General features: G+C 39.6%; 1 protein-coding gene across 4 annotated transcripts in view; it reads right to left on the reverse strand.

Moving 5' to 3' along the window:
* STK39 (serine/threonine kinase 39) overlaps positions 1 to 23,335 on the reverse strand; it is a 282,358-nt gene that overhangs the window by 154,750 nt on the left and 104,273 nt on the right. For all 4 annotated transcript variants that reach the window (XM_019727361.3, XM_074337430.2, XM_074337417.2 and 1 more), the window contains exons 9-10: positions 17,871 to 17,919; positions 17,703 to 17,768 (exon numbers count right to left, since the gene is read on the reverse strand). In XM_019727361.3, coding sequence (XP_019582920.3) covers positions 17,703 to 17,768; positions 17,871 to 17,919 — 115 coding nt within the window. The remainder of the gene's footprint in view (positions 1 to 17,702; positions 17,769 to 17,870; positions 17,920 to 23,335) is intronic.

Here is a 23,335-nt window from a genome sequence, read left to right on the forward strand (position 1 = left end):
GTTCATGAATTCTCTTTTCATCTGTATCTAATCTGTATAATCACCATTTTTGTTTTCCATCTAACTTCTTCCATTGAGGGATTTTTCTTTTTTTGGTTTGGTTTGTTTTTATTTTTATTATTTTAACAGTTATAAGATTCATTTCTAAACACTGTTTATTTTTCAAATCTGCCTGGTCAGTTTAGATATTTTGTCACTTATTCATTTTTATGATTCTATCCTTTCTTTAACATTTCATATATAATGGTCTATATAGAATACATAATAAAGATAATTCTGATATCTGAATTTCTTGAGCGGGTACCTAAATTAGTTGTTTATTTCTAATGCTTTATTTTTCTTTGGAGGTAAGTGTTCCTCCAAACACAAGAGTACTTATGTTTGCTTCTGCCAGAAGGCAAGGGGCACCATCCACTTAGGGACATCTCAGCCATCTTTTGAATCAGCTTAATTCAGGAGTCTCAGGCTTACTTTTTAATTGTCAACTTTCAAAATAAATAAAACATCAATGCATGGGCTCAGCACACGCATTGGTTAGACACAGCTCTGTTCCCTTGCTGCTGCAAAGCTGAATTAAGCATTTACCCTCACATGTAACACACCAATCACATTTCAGCTTCCACCTTTTTCTTTTTTCTTTTGGATCTTTACATATTATCTCTACTTTCTATGAACTCAGAAATACAATGGTTTCTATGTTTAAGGCAGGATCTAGTTACTGAGATCAACTAATTTTATTTCTCACATATACACAGTGAAGGGGGAAAGTACTCTAAAACAAACAAAATTCATCCCAAAAAATGAGTAATTATCTCTTTCTAAATTCAAGGAGAAGTTTTCAATAACTATTTGAATTCCATTTCCTAATTCTTCTGCACTTCTTAAGGCTCTTGGAAGTTTAAATGTGACATGCAATGTAAGGGCTTCCACTATCAAGTTCAACAGAAAAAACCCTGCCCTCCTTCCATCCAAACACTAGTAAGAAATAAAAACATCATTGAATCTGTATTGTAGGATGGTTGAAAGACATCTAGCCAAACTTCCCAGTGGAGGAAAAAAAAAATCCCGTCACATTTATTCATTTGACCAACATCTACTGAGCGCTTATTTTGTCACAGAACATGGTAAGCACTGAAGATAACCAAATAGGATGGTTCCTGTTCTTCAATGAACTTACAATCCATTAATTCTTCTTATTTGTGTCATTTACCTTCAGCTTAAGCAATATCAAAAAATAGCACTGAACCAGGAGCCAAAGGTAGTGATCTTTGGTCACTGATCTTGGTCACTGATTTAAAATCCATTCACTCTCCACAGAATTCAGTATCTGCTTGCTACACCAGGAGGATAGGTTCAGACCAATAGTCTTTAAACTAAACTCTTTGAACTCCTAAGTTTTCTCAAAATCTCCTATAATCAAAGTTTTGGACTTCTAGAAAACATTTTTTTTTTTTTGATGGCTCACAGAATTTTAATACCAGTGGGTTGGAAGATTCTTTTACAAACTTGTGCACCTTGTGGCAGTGTAGAAAATGACAGTGTTTACACAGCATACTGGGACCTGCTAAAATGAATCACAGCAACTGGCCCCACAGCTTGGAGAAGCCCTGCTTAATTGCCCTGAGGAATGAGGGGCCCAATATTGTGGCTCATCTGTAAGCCACTCACAATCCACCTGTGCACTCTGGCCACTGGTTGGGAAGCTCTGGTTGAGATGACAGCTCGGATCTCTTCCAGTCTTGTAGGTCCTTATGATTTTTAATTCCTGTCTATTTAATCTTTGGACAATTTCCATTATTAGAAACTCTCCTACAGTACAAGCCCAAAGCTGTTTCCCAATCCTCTCTGCATTGTTCAAATATAAACTCTCCATCCACATCACCGTATGACCACTCCACACGACCGTAGGCTCACTGCATCCATCTTACCTCCTTAGCCTGTTAGACTGCCACACACCTTCCTACATTCATCAGCAAGCAAACTAGCATTATGAGAATGGTCGAAATGAGTGCCTATAGTAATAATGCCAGTAAAGTCAGAGCACCCTGAAGACAGATGTGCCCACTTTAATAATGAATAGAAGATCTTTTAAGCAATACCAAAAGAAGCCATGGTTTAAGCAGACACTGGAGCTGTGCTTCGTATCTTACAGCTCACCTTGCAACTGGTGGAATGCAGATGAGGTAGATCTCACACGCAATTACTAGGCGGGGCTGCTCCAGTGGGGTTGAGTGTAAATGACAGAGAGGCGGGAATGGCATTGACCAAAGGCCAGTAGGAAAAGGGAGAAAAGCAGTAGATGAAATACAGGCATTTCAGTTATGTCTAATATAATGATAAAGCAGGTTTACTAAATATTTTTTTGGTAAACTGAGCCTAGCGACATGGTTTTCTTCCAATCCTGAAGACAGAGCCAAAGGTCTGTCTCAATCACCTGCCCCACTATCAACTAACCTGCTTCTTAAAAATGCAGAGTTGTGGGTTACGGCCGTAGATCTATTGAATGTGAATTTTTGGTTGAGGGGCCTGGATATCTGCACAGTAAGTTTCAGAACAACTAGGCATTAAGCTTCTATGAGGAAAGGGGGCAGCAGAATATCTAAGTGGTGAATAACAGAAAAGCAGAGGTATCCCATAGAAATGCCATCCTATTACAGAAAACGCAGTGGGGGAAGGACTGATTTAGAGGTCACTTATTTCAGAAAACTTTTACTTCATTCTAATAGATAAGTTCATTAAAACTGTTAAAAAATACATTGAATAGGGAACTTGTCTAATTATAACTTAAACATTCACAAATAAATAAAGAAATTGGAAATCTTACAATTAAAACAGAAATAAACAATAGAGCTCTAAATAAATTCCAGTAATTTGCAGTCCTTAAGGAAACTAAGAGACTGTATGTGTTGGCAGAAGAGTGAGAACAGTTTTATTTGAAGAACAAGGATTAGCTGCTGGGCCTCTACAGAGACAGGAAGAAAGAAGGAAAGAGCGGGATAAAATTCACTAACCTTAGACATTAATTTCCTTAAGAAAATAAAAGACAATCCTCTCGTGACATTTAAACACTTCCTTATGCTCTCTTGTAGAACACACAACTCCTTCCTTACAAAATGTTCCCTGATGAGCAATGAGGGAAGAGAGAAGACAAAAGCATTTATGGAAGCTCTGTTATGCTCCAGATGCTGCATAAGCATATGATATAAACTATCACATTTAAACTTCACAAAAACTCTCGGAGGTTCAGAAGGTGAGGAAATCGAGCTCAGGTGACTGACTCATGGTTGCGAAGCCAGCCACGGGGCAGTAAGGATGTAACACCAAGGCTGTATGTTTTAAAAACATCCTATGCAATAATTCAGAAAAATGGGGTTTCCAACTCTAAAAGCTATAAATGGTTCAGATCTTAGGGGATCTGAACCAAGACACTAGAATATGACAAAAGGAAATACAGGAGGAGAAGGTCGGCATGCAAGCTGTGTGGTGCTGTCCTTGGACTGCAGATGCCTGGCGTGACCGGCACCTGGTCCAGCACAAATGGCTGACACCAATCTCTGTAACGAGCACTCTAAAACCATAAACCAAGGGATGATGAAAATGCTTTCACTGTTACTCTCAGCCTGGCAGCTGGTGGATCATTTGTTTGTTCTGGACAGAAGATTGCAGTGACAAAATAATGAACAAAAACACCTCCGTAACACTGTACACTCAGCCCAGTCCCCACTCTAAAATCAATTCCTTATCCAAGAACAGGCTGCAGGACAATAGGGCTCCCCATATTTCTCATCACCAATGACTCTCTCACTACCTTCAGTGGCCCTAAGAGTTCAGGACCCCAAGCTGGGACCACCATGATAGGCTCTATATCGATCACCTTTTAGTGCACGGTGCATTCTTATCTCTCCTAAGGTTACTGAAAGTCTCAAGGTTACAGAACTGCCAGAAGACCTGGAATGTTTCCTACAAAATAGCTAACTGCAGACTAGAAAAAAAAAAAAGAAAATAAATGTACATGAATAACATTTCAATACCAAAAATAAATAATATTAAATAATATATGCTAGGCACTAAATGTGTGTGTGTGTGTGTGTGTGAGAGAGAGAGAGAGAGAGAGAGAGAGAGAGAGATTATTCTACAGGTGAAAGACCAGAGACTCAGCCTGGGAACTAAATACAGTGTCTCCCATTTTAAACATTAGTAAGCCAATATGCATCAATAATTACAAGGTACATATATTCTTTGACCAAGCAATTCCATTCCTAGGAACATATCCTAACAAAATAAATAACACTATTTGCAATAAATGCATGTACAATGATGTTCTTCCCAGTCTGGTTAACAATTAAAAAATAGAAATAATCAAAATGTCCATAAGGAAAGCACTGATTATTAACTATAGTCATTCTTGCAATAGAATATTAGGCAGCCATTAAAAATGATTAAGTAAATCTATGTTTCTTGACGCAAAAAGATGTCTAGAGGTATCTTATATGAAAATGCTCACAAAGCAATAAATACAGCATGATTCCAGTTTTGTTTTCTGGAGAAATAACTCTTTGAGCTGAAACTGAGGTCTGTTGAGGACGGAGGGGGCTGCCACTTCCACACAGAGGGAAGAGCAGCATGTGCAAGAACAATGGGCAAAGAGAGACGAAGGGTGGGGAGTACGAGTCAGGTCTTAAAGGTGAGGAAGGGGGGCGGACAGGTGGCTCAGTTGGTTAGAGTGCAGGCTCTGGGCAACAGGACTGCTGGTTCGATTCCCACATGGGTCAGCGAGCTGCACCCTCCGCAACTAGAATGAAATCAATGAGCTGCCGCTGAGCTCCCGGATGGCTCAGTTGGTTGGAGCACATCCTTTCAACCACAAGGTTGTCGGTTCAACTCCCACAAGGGATGGTGGGCTGCGCCCCCTGCAACTAACAACTGCGACTGGAACTGGAGCTGAGTTGCACCCTCCATAACTAAGACTGAAAGGACAACAGCTTGACTTGGATGGAGCTGATGAGAGTCCTGGGAAAAACACACCACTGTTCCCCAGTAAAAAGTCCTGGAAATACACACTGTTGCACAATGAAAGTCCTGTTCCCCTTCCCCAATAAAATCTTCAAAAAAAAAAAAAAATATATGAGGAAGGGACCAGACCATGCCAAGCACTTGAGGCCCGATTACAGATTTGATTTTCACTCTACAGGACCAATGAGAAGTCACTGAACAATCTGCATTTCACAGATGAGGCAAAGGGAGGATGGGAGTTCAGCTGATGCTCAAGGTTACCAGGTAAGAAAGTGGTACTTTCTTCTTCCTTTCTCTCCTTCCCCTCTCCTACTACTTTCCACAAAGTCACAGAGAAAACCCACTTCTCAGTACTTTGTCTTTATCCCTGAAAGGGTCCTTCCCCAATTGAATTATATCAGCTAACAAACTGATTGCATAACAACTAAAACAATTTCAAATGTCCTTTCAAATTGGGTTAAAGACTGTTTGAATTTCTTAGCTCTATTATTGCTTTGTAAGTTGTACAAGGGCTCCTTTCCCTTCTGTATATGAGGAAAAAAATGAAAGTTATTATTCACTCTTCTAAATCAGTATCTGAAATTTTGTGAGAAGTAATTTAATGGGAAGCTTAGAAAATCCTGTAACAGAATAACCTTAACTGGGACTCTTTGAATTTTAATTTGTTTTAAAACTACCTAATTTCAAAGTAAAAAGAAATTTTTTAAAAAAAAATAGAGCCATGCATCTCTATTATAACAATCAAATTTGATTAACATTAAACAAGCCCCCCAACACTCACATAATGATTTTTTTTTAAGTATGTGTATCACGCCCTCTGCTGGCCTCACCACATTTCCTGAATGACCATATGGTAATGAACCAAGGGAGGAAGGAGGGCAACGCGTCTGGATTCCTTCCACAGGCATGGACTTCCTTTCCCAGTTATGCACAAAAGTTCCCTTACTTTTTATCTCCTTCACCTTCCTTTTTCTAAAATGTCATACTCATTTTAAAGATTGAGAGGATCATGATATAAAATTAAATTTAAAGAGTTAATTTTAAATTATTTCCCCTAAATGAAGGGATAAATAACAGGTAATCCAAAATTAGTGAGTACTAAAAAGTAATTTAAATCTGATTTCAAAATATCTTCCTAATTAGATGTGGCTTCAGGTAACAGGAAAACTTATGTGCATACTGGCTAGAAGAAAATGCCAATATAGAACACGCTGAATGTTAGGGTCTAAATTCTTGCTGTCAAATAATCCAAAATAGATAATGAACAATTGTTAGGTAATAAAATCTAATTATTCTAGTTTATGATAAGGTGGCAAAGGAGAGCCAAACAAATTGGCTCACCCAAGACTCTTTGCACGTTGGTGATAACAAAGGATTTTGAGCCTAAACTCTGAGTCCTACACGTGAAATACAAGACTACAGCACCAACTGAGAAACATCTTAACTCTTCTCCTTTGACACTAAAAGCGGATTTGCTTTGCCTCCCCTCATGCTCTCCTATCAACTCCCACAAAGGAATCACCATGACTTTACAATCTTGCTGACTGAACTTCTATTCCACAAGCAGGTACTGACTGACCACGGTACTATGCTGGATATGGGGGACACAGGGAATATTATGACACCACTCCAGCACCCCAGGAGCTCACAGTCTGGCACAGAAGGCAAAAGAGTGAGGAAGTAAACCATATATGAAGATAAGTGCAACAGGGAATTATGTCCAGGGCACAGAAGCAGGACAGATGAAAGACTGATGAACTGTCTAGGGGGGTTGGGGGGAGAGTATGAGAAAGCTTCACAGAAGAGATGCCAGACTTGCAAAGATGCAAGTTCAGGTAGATACCTTCTGAACAGAGGGACTAGTACATGGACCTTCACGGAAAACAAATGTGGGAATTTCAGAAGTGTAACCGCACATGAACTTCATTTCCTTAGCATGCATTCTGCTTCAATCCAAGCTTGGGTTAGCCTGATAGAACTGTGACTCACTAGCATTCTTTCCCCCAGCGCCTCCTACCTGTACATATACTGTATGTCCTCTCCTTTTAATCACTAAGCCCTTAGGACTTTGGGTTCCGGTCAGAATCAAACTCACTTAAGAATAAAGCTTCAGGTCTGTCAACCATGACCAAGAACCAAACCTCAAACCAGAATAAGGTTTTAGTCAAACAAAGATAACTCCTTGGCCTCAGTTGTGTTTCAACTCGGGACTCACGAAAGTGGAAGAGCCCCACGGAGAGCATCCCCTGGCAACTGGACAGAACAATGTCACGACTGACAGCAGGACCTGGAGCCATGGTCTGCAGCTCCCTGCCTCAGCCCCGACCAATCAGGAGAGCCCACGGCCCCAGCTCCCATAGTAACCATAGATAATGATTGTTTCCCCTTATATAACCTGGCTACGAGAGGCCATCGGAGAGCCAGGTTTTTGAGAGCAGTAGCTCACCTGTGTCTCTGGGCTGGGTGCCATTTCCTTAAACAAACCTTTCCTCTCCTTGCTGCAAACTCCTGTTCATGTCTTACTTCGCTTGGACATATGCAGGCAAACAGGCCCTTTGAGTCTGCAGGAGCAGGAGTGCATTGGTAGAAAAGCAGACTCAGTAATTCCATAAGGATGATGTTAAGGGTGAGGTGGTGAGTGGCTGAAGGAAAAGCTGGAGGCGTGGTCCAAACAGATGATGGGAGCCTTGCATGGTCCTTACCCTACAAGTGATGTGGACCCCATCCTATAAGTGGCAGGAACTTGGGACTTAACTTTAATTAAAAAGAAGCCATGGTTTAAAGGCTTTAAACCAGGGAGAGGGCACAATCATATTAGAGTTTTTCACAAGATCAAAAGAGCATCTAACATGTTTTATTAGTTTTTCTGCAACTTTGGCCAATTTCCTTTCCATTATTCATGGTTCACCTACTTTTAAAAGAAATGGTATGCTAGTATTAGAGTGAGCTGGAGAGGAGAATAAAGGCAACCTGCCTTCATGGTGGCTAGTACCTCAGTCATTACCAGTGATGCAGCTGAGGACTTCTCTGGACACACACATGCCAATTAAATTTCAGAAAAATAAGCTACTGCACACGAGCTTTGGAAAGAGTTAGCAAACTTCCCAAAGGCAAAAAAGAAAAAAAGAAGCACATAATGCATTTGAATAGGCAGATCTCAAAAATCTAACTGGATATGAAATAAGGCCATTGGTTTGGCCTATTCATTTCCATGAAAGAAAACAATCTGTTCTCTACAAACTAAAGTTGTACAAATAGTACCTCTTATAATATTTGCAAAATGTATGTCATCATTTTACATTTTCTAAAAGTATATCGACAAGATCTGTAAAAGTTTAAAAAGCTCTCTTAAGACATTGGTGTCTTTAAAAGATACCTCACGGGCCTTTTCCTAGCAATATACTACAATCTGAAAATACAGATATTTCCCCTAAATGGGCATACCAGGATTAGCAAATCACAATTTCCAGAGTGGATCCTTTTGGCTCACAGTCAAATGCCACCAGAAATATATGAAATATATGCTTTTTTTTTTTTTACTCAATTCACCAATTGACTTGTAAGTAATTTATGATGCTTTTTCCTCTTGCTGTTTCCTCTATCCCACCTCTGCCTAATTCACCCCGACACAAACCGTTCAAGCTCTTTTACAGCAGGCACAGTGCAAAAGGAGAAATTCTACAACTGCAAGAGTTTTTATAGGCTGCTACCGTGTTTTCCTGAAAATAAGACCTAGCCGGACAATCAGCTCTAATGCATCTTTACTTACTCTAATGACTAAAAATTAATGTAAGACCGGGTATTATATTATATTATATTATGTTATACCCGGTCTTATAGTAAAATAAGACCGGGTCTTATATTAATTTTTGCTCCAAAAGACGCATTAGAGCTGATGGTCCAGTTAGGTCTTATTTTCTGGTAAACACGGTAAGCAATTCCTATCCAGATTCTTAGAGTAAATGAACTATTCTCATAGCACCCCCTAGTGTCCAAAAGCCCTTTTCTGCCCAAATAAACGTTACATTCTAAACTGCCTAAAATAATACATTTAAAATTAAAAATTAATGCAAATATCCATAAGCTTACACTCAGGAAACATCTGTCCCAGTTACAGATCCACTTAAACCAATAACTTGAACCTGTCTGGACAACTGTTCTCTCAGCTCTAAAATAGGAAAAATAACATCCTCAACTACCATAGTCTTCCTTCCTCCCTTTGAGCATGTATGTGAGTTCCTCAAATAAGATATATTACCAATACAAATGGCTGTTTTTAAACAAGAGGATAGGGGAAAGAAACACAAAGCAATAAGAGAACATGCACCTTCAGGCCTACCTGAATACTCGGGAGTATTTTATATTAAATCCATAATAAATGTGAGAGTTACAGAGGTCAGTTCACTTGTCCTTCAGAGGTATCATGCACTTTGACTCCATGCTCTATTTACTTGACCCTGAGAGAGAACTGCAGGAGAACTACAGGAACTAACAAACTTTCTGGAAATAGTCTGCCATCACCCAGAACTGCATTCATTTGACCACAAAATACTAGAAACTCTCTATCCCATTTTCAAAATTGTGATTTTGGGTTTTGACATAAATTACGTTAAAATACAAATGTTAGATTACTTTGATTTTTAATTTAAAATGAAAGTGGTAATAGTAAAAAGTACTTCAACCATCACCCTTCGACCTCCTGCCCAGTAAAAAAAACACCCAACTAACTAAGTTGCCTAGTATTCAGGGCTCAACAGGGACCTAACACACTCTCGATCCTTCTACTCCAAACCTGAGACCTTCAACAAAGGCAAAACTGTTGGTCAGTTTGTTTACTTTGCACAACTCACAGAATTAAAATCCATCGTCGCCCTCTGCTGGGCAGACTTAGAGCAAAACTAAAATCCATTTATAAGCATTTGAAATCACGGTACTTTCTCCCCAGTTTCTTGATAGCGTATAACCTTCGATGTCTTATACATTAATTATAAGATTTCAGGAGGGGAAAAAAGACATATTTTCAGAAATTCATTACGATGTTCCCTCTGTATTGGCTAAAAGAAGATACTAACGGGTAGCAAATGGGGATGTTGATCTGGACTCTGCCACCACATGACCTTGTGGCCTTGATCAAGGTCCAACCTCCCCAGGTCTCAATTTTCAGGAATTCAAATCTAAGGACCGTGAAGCAGGAGATATTTATGATCCTCGTTGTTCTTTTCCACTCAAAGTTCAAAATGTTTATAGCTTTTTTTTTTTTTTTAACCAGTCCTAATAACCTAACATATCTCATCCTCTGTCCTATCTCTCAGGACTTCATTGATTGTTATAAGGCTGCAGTAATTGGGATAAGTATAAATGGAGTATCTAGCACAGTGCATGAAGGTGCACAGTAAGTATGAGTTGTTCTCTCTCTCCCCTCCCCACGCTCCCCCATCCAACAGCTCCATGACCGTTCCCTGGCCTGTAGCACACAGTCTATATCCATACCCAAAGCATTTATTCTCTGCGACTCTTTGAGTTTCACATGTCTCATGATGCTTGCACCGTGCTCCCCACTGGAACGTGAGCTTCCCTGCCTGGACCTGCCTGCATCTCAGGGCCCATTGTTAGTAGCAGTGACTGTAATGGTAGCAGTTGTTACAGCAGCAGCAGAAATGGGAACAGCAGCAGTGGTGTCTACAGCAGCAATGAAAACTGTTACAAAAAATAATAATGACATCACAATACCAAAACTGTAGTAATAAAGCAATATATGTGATTATGAAAAATAATAAAATTTGTTATAATTATTCTAATAACGAGTGGCATTTATTACTTTGTGCCAATCACTGCACTATACACTTCCTATTCTTTACCTAATATAGTCCTCAAAAATACAGATAGGTATTATTACCTTCTCCATTTTATGAATAAGAAGCTGAGCTTTTGGCAGATTTTAACAACTACTACCAAACTCTCACTAGCCATCTCTCTCTTCCCATCAGCATCTTCAAAGCCATTTTCTCACCTTATTCCCTTCACATATGCCAGAACCCTGGCAAACTTTCAGATTCCTACAGTGATACTCAGAGCATCTCCAAGTGTCCGTGAATGGCGTGGACACCCCCATCATCTGTGCTAAGTGGCAGACTACTCGTTCTGAGAATGACAAATGTATCCCCCACATACCTTTTCCCACTTATGCCACTGAACTGAGCTTACGCCTCTCCATCTGTATTCCCTTCCTATCCTCACCCTTCTCTTCTTCCTTCTGAGGTATGATTTAGTGAAAAAAGCATGGACCGGAAGTAAAAATTGCCTCTTATTTGTCACATGACTTTAGGCCAGCCATTTCAGCTCTCACGTTTTCATCTATAACGTGATAGTACCTGCCCTACCTGTCTTCAAGGATAATTGTTTAGAATAAACAAGGAAACATATATGAAAGTGTTCCAAAAGCGGTAAAAGAATATCAGCTATATGTGTATTTAGTTCTTACTATTCTTATGCTCGTCACAAACACACACCCCACACTTGTCATGGTAGAGAGGGTGGCTGCAATGAGGAAAAGTCCTGGCTATTGCCCACTGACAGCACCTTGATGGGGCAGAAAAGAAAACATGAAGACAGGTGAACAGGCAATAGCAACGTCATTCTTTTCCTTCTTTTTGTTGGCTTCCATGGGCTTTTTCTCCATTCTATCCAAAACAACAGCAAGAGAATCAACCTTCATCACCCACCCCCACCTGCCCCACTGCCAGGACTCTGTACTTCTAAAATGCCTATCTTCTGTAACCACAATCTTTCTCCTCACTTTCATGGCAGTCATGGCAGCCACTGTTGGACTGAGCATCCACTACGTGCCAAACACAGTGCCAGACCTCCTGCGTGGATCATCTCTCATCCTCAGGGCAACACAATGTAAGTATCCATGACTCCATTTGACAGTTTAGGCTCAGAAAGAATAGGCAGCTCACCCAGTGAAGGACAAAGATCCAGCTATTGCTGCTTCCAGAACAGATGCAGAGGCCATCTCCACTTCCTACCTAAACATCACACTCTAGCAAAGTGTTCATTGCCCACAAGACTGCTTAGAAATCAGAGACATCCTATCATTATTAACCAGGATGACATGACACGTAAACGTTTCTTCAGTAAAAGACTAATGATCCTGTACAGTAAGTACTCTCACTTTACCTCTTCATGTTTAGTATCATGGAGGAATGTAATAATAATGCATCTCTCCCAAGAATTAATTGTGTTTACAATGGCAGGCACCACGTGAAATATGTGGTCAAAGCTAACAACACCAATAAAGGAATAAATCAACACCATGTATCTCTTAATGTGATGCACCAAGAACACAACATCATATTCCGGCCAAAGGATGCACAAACTGAATCTAATTATGAAGAAATACCAGACAAACCCAAACTGAGGGCCGTTCTACGAAGTAATTTGCCTATATTCTTCAAGTGTCAGTTGTGAAAGAAAAAGACTATTTCAGGGTAAAGGAGACATAACAACTAAAGGATTCTGGATTGGATCCTGAACTGCATAAATGACTAGTGGCAAGACTGGCAAAATTTATACAAGATCTGAAAATTAAATACTAGTGTTGTGTCAATTTCCTGATTTTGATAATTACACTGTTATGTAAGAGAATGTCCTTATTTTTAGGAAATACACACTTAAGTATATTTAAAAATAAAGGGGATAATATCTACAACTTTGAAATGTTTCAAAAAAAGGGGTGAAAGAAAGAAATATACACAGAAATTTTTTTGTACTATTTTTGTAACCTTTTTGTAAGTCTGAAGTTGTTTCAAAATAAAAAGCAAAAATAGTAAGGACAAATATTGAACACATGTGAAGTACAGTCAGCCCTCCACATCCACGAATTCCTAACTACAGATGGAAAGTAAGTACTGTTTCAATCCAAGGTTAGTTGACGTCATGGATGTGAAACCTGTGGGGAGGGCAGACTGACTGTACATTTATTGAAAAAAAATTTGTTATAAGTGGACCCACACAGTTCAAACCCACATTCTTCAAGGATCAACTGTATTAAATAAATGTGAATCATAATATCTCTACCATGTATTCCTAAGCACATCGGAGGATCAAACGAAGAAGCCAACCCCTTGGGTCTTCGATAGGAAACCAATATTACAGCCTGATATAAGGAATTCTGGGACCCACAAAAACTATCCCAGTTGTTCCAGTTCACAATGGTTCCACCTAAATGTAGCAGTGATATAATATCCCTTCCCTCTTTCTGATGATGACTAACCATTTCTAACTTATCAATTTCATGATTAAGAAAATTTAAACAAAACCCTTCCAATGATTCTACTTCTCATAAAAACACTGAAAACTACAACAACAACAACAACAACAACAACAACAACAAAAAGAATTGTGTGTTATATTTCTTTACCTCATCCCTTCTCTGGCCAATGTGCTTGTTGGCTGAACAACTGACATTTCAACATCTATGCAGCTACTAACCCTTCACTCCTGCCCTGCTGTTGGTGGGTTTTAGCAACATAAAGTTTATGAATATGAATGTGAACGTGGTGACTCAAGGTTCGTCTCACTAACACAAAGCAGAGACATCCGCCAACTCTGAGGCTTAGATGCTCCAACAGAAATGTACACAGCCTGAAGCATTTGATTTTAACAGAATGATGTATGTCTTTCCCCTCCCAGTGAATACAGTAGAGTAAATGGTGTAATACCACAAGGTCAAGCTTTCGAACCCCCAAAGATGGCTGGAGACAGGTTCCTAAAAAATCCCACGAGAAGGAGTAATAGTTATGAAGCCTTTTCTTCTCGTGCATAAGGATAAGTGAAAAGTTGAAAAGAAGTTACATAGCTGCACTTAACCCTGTTCTCATGGGTCATTACTAGCATGTCCTCAGTTAGAACTTACAGAGTGTCTTATGGCTCACGAACATCATGTCTCTCACTACCTGCCCTTCACCACATTCCTGGGCTCAGATAAAATTTCCATTTTACAGACAGAAAACTTAGGGCAAAATAAAATCAAGATGATCTCTGTCAGCAAAAGAACTCATAACGGACCAAATACTCTGTGCCTCCCAGGAGAAAACAGATAGCCCTAACTTCTGCAATTACCAGACATACAAAAATGATTTCACATCACAAAATTACTGTTTCTATTTCTTATTATACTTTTTTCCTGATTTAAAGGAGTCAATCTGGATGAAGAGAAGATCACCTCCGCATACAGGGTTATGTGCTAACGTTGCACATTCCGGCCAAACATGAGCACAATAGGCATCTCCTCTCACACCAAAGGACGGCACTGGTGAGCTCCGTGGGACTTCCTGAGAACGGCTACAACACCAGCCTTCCTCTCTTTTAAATATGAGAATTGTTCATGGCAAAGAAAAATACATACTGAAAGTTATCTCATAATTTTAGTTACCATAAGGGAAGAGAAGAGACTTGTTTATGACAACAAATTTCAAATCAACATGGTTGCTTAAATGTCCAGAGCTAGGTCAACAGGCCCAGCTATCGTGTAAACACTGGTATATCAATGGACTGTCTGTTTCTATTTTAAAAACAACAAACTGAGAAGACAAAAATCAAAGGACTAACATCAACAAGTAGTCTCCGAGGACCAAATCTACACCAGGAAACTAGAGCACGATCAGCTAGGAGGCACCGTAGCAAACAGGAAAGTAAGCAGTGAGCAGATGTCAACGAAGAGAAGTCCAAAATCATTAAAAAACACGAAAGACTCCCCTGTACCAACTTTTAAATTAAATTTACTTAAACCCTGTGAAAACTTAAAACAAGCAAAGACGTCCTATCACAAAGATTTTCAGTGCACATGGTGATTAAAATAATATTTACTTCCTAGTGGCCAAGCCTGCATGAGTAGTTTCAAATAAGGAACAGCATGGCTTCTTACCAACATCACGAGCCCCGGAGAGGGAGGGAGGCTTGTCTGCTAGTAACAGGAATCAGAGGAACGAGTGTATGCCAAGCATTTTGGGGGTTCGAGTGAGTGAAAAACAGGGTTTCAAATGGCCTTTCCTTGATACACTCAAGCACCTGTGTTCACCGAGTCAGCCAACATCTGTGGGTGCTCACTCACTATGAACAAGATATGCACCGGGATCCATGCTGATGTGGTCAGCGTCCCTGCCATGGGACCAACTGGCAAGGGCCGGAGTGGAGCTGATAACCAAAGTGCACTTCAAAGTGAGAATTACGACAGGAAAACAGCCAACTTTATGAAGCTAGAGAGCCGGGATAACATTGCAATGGGCCACTCTCTTTTCTGTAAGATGTTTAAGGAACTAATTTACATTCTCCCTTTAGTCTTCTGTGTGACTCTGAAATGTGTGGCCATTTTCCATTTGAAGGGATGAATGATGGAACAAGCCCTGAGGTTTAAGTCTAAAATCAAAGAGCAAGGAAAATGGCAGAGGACATGGTTGAAAAAAATCATATCTCCCAAAACTTTAGCTGCTTATTATTTAAAATACATGCAAAATGGGATCTGCAATGCACAGCACACTAATATGTAATAAATCATTTAAATATTTTTTTTTTTTTAAAGAAAGGAAATAAAGTCGCAGCCTGAACAGATTCTCCATTTTCTCAAGTTGATGGAGGAAGTTCCAAAGGAACGTATGGGTTATTCAGTGAGAACGCTAAGTGGTTCAGTTCTGCTGGAGTTGAGAATATACAGCTAGAATTTGAAATGGTGCCATGAATTCAAGGCTAAGGAGCCTGACCTTTATTTGATAGGAAACTTTTTTCCATTTATTTGCTTTAATTTTTGTTTAACTTTGGAAACCACTTTTGTGCAATTAAGTGACATGATCAGAAAGTTAATCTTGCACGACTGTCTAAGAAGAAACAAAGGAGGAATGGAGAGAGAACAGTTAGAAAACTACTGCAATTGTCCAATTAAAACCAGGAGGAAAACGTTCTGAGCCATGTTGCAGAGGGAAATGTGGAGAGATGCGAAGAGTGATTAGATGGGGAAGACAAGGAGGGAGGCAGGTCTCAAACATAAGAAGAATCCCAGTGTTCTGAGGTTGGGTGGCTCAGAACGAACACAGCACAGGAAGATTAGGTCTGGGAAGGAAGGAAGGCGAACCCTGTGGAAACACTGCCCGTGAGAGAATGGTCAGTCACTTAACAAGGAGCTGGAGGTGTGAGGCTAACGCTCTGCAGAGAACGCAGAGCCCTTCTCAGGGAACCCTTCTCAAGGAATAGCTACAGGATGAGATCAGACGAATCTACTAACAAAAAAAACAAAGACAAAAAAAAAATCTTCTTTGTGGACACATACTGTACAAGCCAATGGCTTTCTAACAGCTGTTTTCCAACTCTGGCTGACATTTTAGATATCTGATCAAAAGAACTCATGCTCCCCTCCAAACCCCCAGGGACTCTCTGCAGGATCCTCCTTCAGCCTTCTCTATGGAGCCCTCAGACTCTGGTCACACGTGTCGTTTGTTTCCTCAAACTGAAGCTCCAGCTCTCTCTGCTGCCCCTGAAGATGTGCCACTCTGATGAACTATCTGCCAAACTTTCCCTTGTCCCTCAGACATGCCATAGGCCAACCTTGCTCAGGTCTCTGCTGTCAACACGGCAGCAGCCCCCTACCGCTCACCCACACCCACAGCCTGAGAACCAGCCCCACCCACAGAAGTCTGCAGATACCTATATACAGCGGGTCATTTCTTGAAGTCTCTTTAAAATCTATTTTAAACAATTCTAAAGCATTAGCTAAATGCATTTCATACAAAATGTTCTAGAAAAGGCAATGTCTGAAAGTTAATATTCAAAGTTACTTACAGCTAGGCATGATGAGATACAATCATTAATGCATTATTTCTTTGCCAATTTTTATTTACGGAGCAGACAACTTAGATTAATATCAGCTTTTCCTATAACTAGCAACTGTAAAAAAAGGGGGGGAAGGGAACTACCTTTCTAAATCTGTGACTATACAAATATTTATCATTATAAATATCTAATATAATTTTAAAACCAAACTAAACCAAACCAGAGGTTAAATTTTATTAGGTTTCATACCATAATGGAATCAGTAATTGTAGATAAGTAAATCTCTGGATAAAAAAATAAACACACTCACACATACATACCATTTTAAAAACCTCAAAGCTAGATGGAAAGTTTTTCAAGTAATCATTAATATAATTTCATTAACATAAGGTAGACCACAAAAGGGACCACAGGACTTTTCTGAGGAAAGAACCTATATCCCACAGATATTCCAAATAACCATGAAGAACAAAAGTTTTGTTTATCCTTTTGTCACTTCAAGCTACTTAAAAAAAGATTGTTCATCTTCTGCAAAATCCAAAGGAAAGATACTCAAGGATATTTTACCTTTCCAGTGTTCAAAACTCACGACTATCCCCTCCCTTCTGACCTTCTTTAAGTAAAGGGGATAAATGGAAACATGAAATCCTTTGAGCTATGTCATATTGTTTCCACACCCAAACACATAAGAGCAAGCTGAGACAACCAAAAGTCAGACTAGTTATCTAAAGTAATCACTGATCAGATAACCCCTAAATAACCACACCCTGAGTATGTGGAGCTCTCTTTCCTCCTTTTCCTATGGGTTTCATTTTCCCAGGAGGGGGATCAGGTCTTACTGGGTCAGCACGGCTCATGGCACTTACCTTTTTGGCTCTTTGAGCTATGTCTGGTGTTCTTGTAAGCAGCTTCTCAATCAGGTACTCTCTGTTCTGCAAAACAAATATTCCCAACAGTTTAATATCAAATACGATACATAGAAATTCATAGTGATTTCAAAATAGCAGATTTACTTGGGTTTTTAAGCATGTTACCTTGGCTTTCTGGAAGAATTTGCATTTTAAAAGTTCTGCTGCTGTGGGCCTGAAAGATCAATAATAAATTAGAGTTGAAACAATGACCACTCGATACATACACTGCCTTGATGAAACAACTTAATCCTAGAGTATTTCTGGAAGACTAGTTTTAGGAACAGCAAAACCAGACACTAAATTAATCACAAGCTGGCACCAAATAAAATAGTGCCAATTTTCCAGTTCTTTCCAAACTCCTCTACTGCAAAACACACAAACTCCTCTAAGCTAAATATTTGGGGCATGATCAATTTTCCATCCTTCATCCTTACACTTCACTAAGTGAATTCAGTGTTTCGAAAAGGCGGCAGACTAACACATCTGTAAGCTAAATTCCTATATTTATTAAGAAACTGTACAAGCTGCAATATGACCCTGTCAAGAAACTACAGTCTACAGTGCTCTGTGCGCCCCCAAGAGAGGCAGTGACTGCAAGAGGTCCGCACATCATGTGTACAAGCTCTGTCTGCCCACTGAGTAACCCTGTCTCAGTTTTACACGGACTATTGCTTTTCAGGGGAAGGTAAATGTGATGGCGATTAATAAAATGCAAATTCACTTAAAAGCATGACTGCATTGGTCTGATTTTTTCTTCATGGTGCCATTTAACTTGTTTCTCTATCTTACACTTCCTATTAACTGAAAGTTAGGTCTGAAGGCTTGACTAAGTTGAACCAAGCATTTGGGGCAAGAATACTGCATAGACGACGCTATGCATGTCTTACTGCAGCAGGTCAGAGGCATATAATGGTAGGTGATTTCACTGGGGTGATGCTAAATTTAACTGCTTGGTCCCCAGGACCGAGATCTCTCCATTGTAAAGGTAGGTTTTCTCCACTGCAATTGGCAAGTATTCTGTTGGGTAATTCTTCGGTATTATATGAATATCCTATTCCCAAAAAACTTTTACCTTATGGTTTTAGCATCTTTGCCTTAAATAATTATCATAGGAGGTGGAAGAAAACAGATTTTCTACTTCTGTCATTCCTTCTACGTTTATTAACTGGCATCTTTCCATAAAGAACAGCTTCCTTCATTGATAGTTCCTTCTAACACCAGCAGCAATGCAGAAAAAAAAAATGACATAAATCTAGAATACAGGACAGTTCGGCAAGACAACTGACTTGATCTCAAAAAGTCAGTGTCAAAGAGGAAAGTGGAGATGTGAGGGGACTGAGCTAAACTTAAAAAGACGTAAAGAAACATAAACCCAAATGCAACACGTGACCCTTGACTGAATCTGTGTTTGAAGGAGAAGGAGAAGAAGTCCCAAAAGACATTTGGAAATAATTAGAGATAAGTGAATATGCTGGTATTAGACAATTTTAGGAAATTACTGTTCACTTTCTTACGTGTGGAAAAGTACTGTGGTTATGTAGGAACAGGTCTCTATTTGTAGGGAATGCAAGCTGAAGTATTAAGTCTGTTACTTATTTTCAAACTGTTCAGCAAATAAAATGTAGATAAAAAGATACAGCAAATATGAAGAATGTTAATAATTGTTGAATCTCGGTGGTGGTATAGAAGTAAATGTGTACTATTCTTTCAGCTTTTCTGTATGTCTTAAATCTTTCATAATAAAAAAAATGGGAGGAGGGAGAGAACTACTACTAAGTATCATTAGGTATCCTCTCAGGCAATGATTAGCAAAGGTACAAATAGTATTATGTTGAGAGGGGTGCAAGTTCAAAAACAGTCCTCATATTTGAAGAGATTAGAAACTACTTTTTTGGAACCAGGGAGCTCCATTAAAATGTTTCCAGGGACCAAACCCAAGTATATAAAAGAATTAGGAAACGTCACTAAGTGCAACTATATCCAAACTGTGTAGGTCTACAGGGGCCCTAAACTGTATTTCTGTGCCAAGAAATTTGCTATTTAAATTGTTATTGCTTTTTTCCTCAGTTTCAAGTGGAACACTGGTTACAGGTACCTGAAAAGAACCCTGAATGGCCATATCCATTGCAATAAACAAGCTGCTAATTGCTAATTGCTTTGAATAAATAAAGGTCTAAAGAACAGGTGGGCCACGTTTTACATTTTGTATGCCATATCCCTGGGTGAACTCATTCAAATTCATGAATTTGTACCTGGTTGAACAGGCAGGAGAACTGAAAACGATACTGTTCTTTTACATGATTTAACTTTGGTTGTTATTTTAACGTATACTCTTACTGATCGTCTGCAATGTTTTTGGCCCCCGGCTACTCCAAATTCATCCTTTCATTCTCAGTAAATATTTATTGAGCATCTATTGCGTTTGTCAGGCATTATGCCTGACGCTAGACGTACTACAGTGACTATGGCAGATATAAATACTACCTTCAGCAACTTACATCTAGTAGATAAGAGAGTGTGATGCTAGACTGCACGAGGAGCGTCAGAACAAGTCAAACACTTCTGAATTGCGTTTGGGTGGAATTGTGTTCTCTCTAGTGAGAGCACATGTAGGAGAACCATTCATTATACAACAGACTGAGCAAGATTTGGTACCATGGTTGGTACCTCGCAACATGAAACAAAACTTTTAAAAACCGAGAGGCATGCAAAATAATTTAGGTTACATGTTTTAAAAGTGAAAAGAAACCTAAGAAAAATCAAGATGATGAAGGAACTCAAGGCCACAGTTTTGGCTGAAACCCTCCCGGCATCTGGGCAGTACAGTTACAAGTCTCCCAGTTATTCTCTCTGCCACTTCTCTCTTCTTCGTTCCAACCCACCACCCACACTGCTCCCAAGCTGGTTTCCACAAAGTCCCAATTCCTTATCCATCCTAATGGATTTCAGCAGCCTAAGAGACCATGACTTCTCCATCCTGATTTCCCTCCACATCCCACGTGAACTCTATCCTCCAGCTACAATGATGTCCTCGCCTATGTCTTGCTCTCTCATGACAAAGCACGCACTGCTTTTCTTGCTTTAAAATTGTTTGGTAAATAACTGGCACACCCTTGTTTATAGGTCAAGAACCAATGAAGTGTCAGTCATCTTCACAAATACTCCTCCCAGCTCCTACAAGTCTAATTCACTGCTCCGCACTTGGTGCTCAGATGTCAATCCACCCGCATTCCCATTCTGTGACTATCTGTTCCTCTTGTCTCCCCGCCTCCACCCCGCTAGGTTGTAAGGCCTTCCGAGACTGGGACAACACAGTATTCATGTTTATACACCCAATGCCGAGCACAGACCAGACAATTGCTACAGCTCAATTTCATACCACAATCAAATGTGGGATAAAAGTGATGCCACTAGACATTTGGACACAGGACCACGACTCCTAGGGCTAGGTTTAGTCAGCACTTAAAGTCTAAGCATCTGTTCAATATAGTGAGGAAGAGCAGAATGACATAATGAAAATAAGACTCATGCCAGCCCTACCTCCACCCCACCCCACCCGCCAAAAAAAAAAAAGGAAAGGGGGGAAGTCTGTACACAGTGAATGCAATGAAGCGGAGAGCCAAACACGCTGTCTCTCCTCTCGACCCCCTCCTCCCTCTCTGCCCACTAAGGGTCAGGTGTAGGACCAGTATACAGAGAATCTGGGAAATGTCAGCTATACCTTGAGATTCAGGGCTGGGAAAATACTTTCCCTTCCCCAGCAAGGTCATTTCCATGGTAACCGAAATTATTGTAAGGGGGAAAGGCATGCTACAGAGAAAACTCCTTTCTCTGCACTCCACTCTTAGCCTTCATCAATAAATACAAAAACACAATGACCTAAAAATTGAGAAATTAGTTTAAGGAAGTCACATTCTTTTTCTATAGGCTTAATATTTATGTTAAATAATAGGTGATTTCTACTCCACACAGAGAAGAACTAAATAGCAGGTCCTTTTGAAGCTAACTTAAATCAAGGTCTGTAGCTTTGGAGTGGAATCCTACATGTGCTAAACTAACTCCATAAAAAAATATGGAAAAATGGAACTGGAAAGAATGAGGAAAACGAGAGAGGGAAGAAAGTGACAGAAGGTATGAAAAAAGGTGAAGTGTGTACTGCCCACCTGACTTTTCGTTTTTTTGTGTTTTGTGTGTTTGTTTTAATTTTAGGCTCTAACAACCACCAGTATAGGGTTAATGTGGAACTACCGTGTTTGCCCCAAAAGACCTAACCGGAAAATAAGCCGTAGCATAATTTTTCAGGATGCTCATAATATAAAATAAGCCCTAATGCGTCTTTTGGAGCAAAAATTCATATAAAACCCAGTCTTATTTTGGGGAAATATGGAAGGGCTTATTTTAGATTCTGAGCATCCTGAAAAATCATGCTGTTTTCCGGTTATGTCTTATTTTCAGGGAAACACGGTATCTGTACTGCCTGCTGCTTGGTTAAGTACTACAGGGGAAAGACTTCTGAAAACACATGGCCTTACATGGCCACTATCAGCTATCAAGCAATACAGTGTAGTACAAATACAAACGCTGTTTTACGAGAAATGTTACACCAGCAACCAAAGTTTGCTGGGCCCAGCTTTGAATGACGATTCCATTTTAAATCCTGAAAAACAATGCAGTAGTCTGCAAGTATCAACATTCTCAGAAGAAAATCTCTTAAAGTATTCAGTTAACACATATGGATGAAGCAAAGTCCACCGAGACTTAAAATAATTTTCAAAGGATTTAGGATGAAAATGACACAGTATATGTAGTTCTAACAATTTGCATTATAATTCCTAATTGTTCACTGACCTCAGGCAGAACTGCATTTCTCACCCCACCTCTCCCCCAAAAGGAAATAAATATTCAAGTTTAATTCATTTCTAACCGATTTATCTATGCAACATCCACCTCCTTGATACCCAAAGAAAATGTTGCTTCCTTTTATAGTTACCAACTATAAGAAGCATGTAATCTATAAGATTAAGGTTCATTTTTTAAAGAAATATCAAAATGTTCTGCTGCTATGCAAATATAAGCAATGTTCGTCTGTGCAGAGCACAGCCTTGAACGAAGCAAACAGCTCCAACACCCCAGCTGTCTTCTTTTGGGAAAGTTCCATGAGCTCTCAAGGTTGAAGGAAAGCATATCCCTTTCTCAACTAGCTTGAGGTATGCTGCACAGGAGTGAATCTGCCTGGTCACTGTTCCTCCATGATATGCTTTCATTCATTTTAAACAGGTACTTCGCAAGACCAGGGTTTTGGTACCACTGAATTGGTTTCAGATTGCAAGTATATGATCTATATGCCGGCAACAGAAATAATTATAAATTACCAAAAGTCTTGCATTCGCTCCTCAACCCACTCGAATCCGGTTTGTTTCTGAAACTCTTTCCAATGAGTCCAAATCATCCCCAAGTAGCTAGCACCCAACTGTCTCTGGTTATTCAAGAAATACCACTGAGTATGTAAGACAGACTGGACACTATAGATAAAAAGATACAAGGATGAGTGTCACGGGTTCGCCTCCTAAAAAACTTACAAACTCATG

This window comes from Rhinolophus sinicus, chromosome 17 (assembly GCF_057876585.1).
Source record: "Rhinolophus sinicus isolate RSI-liver-muscle chromosome 17, RSI-T2T, whole genome shotgun sequence".
NCBI classification, from domain to species: domain Eukaryota; kingdom Metazoa; phylum Chordata; class Mammalia; order Chiroptera; family Rhinolophidae; genus Rhinolophus; species Rhinolophus sinicus.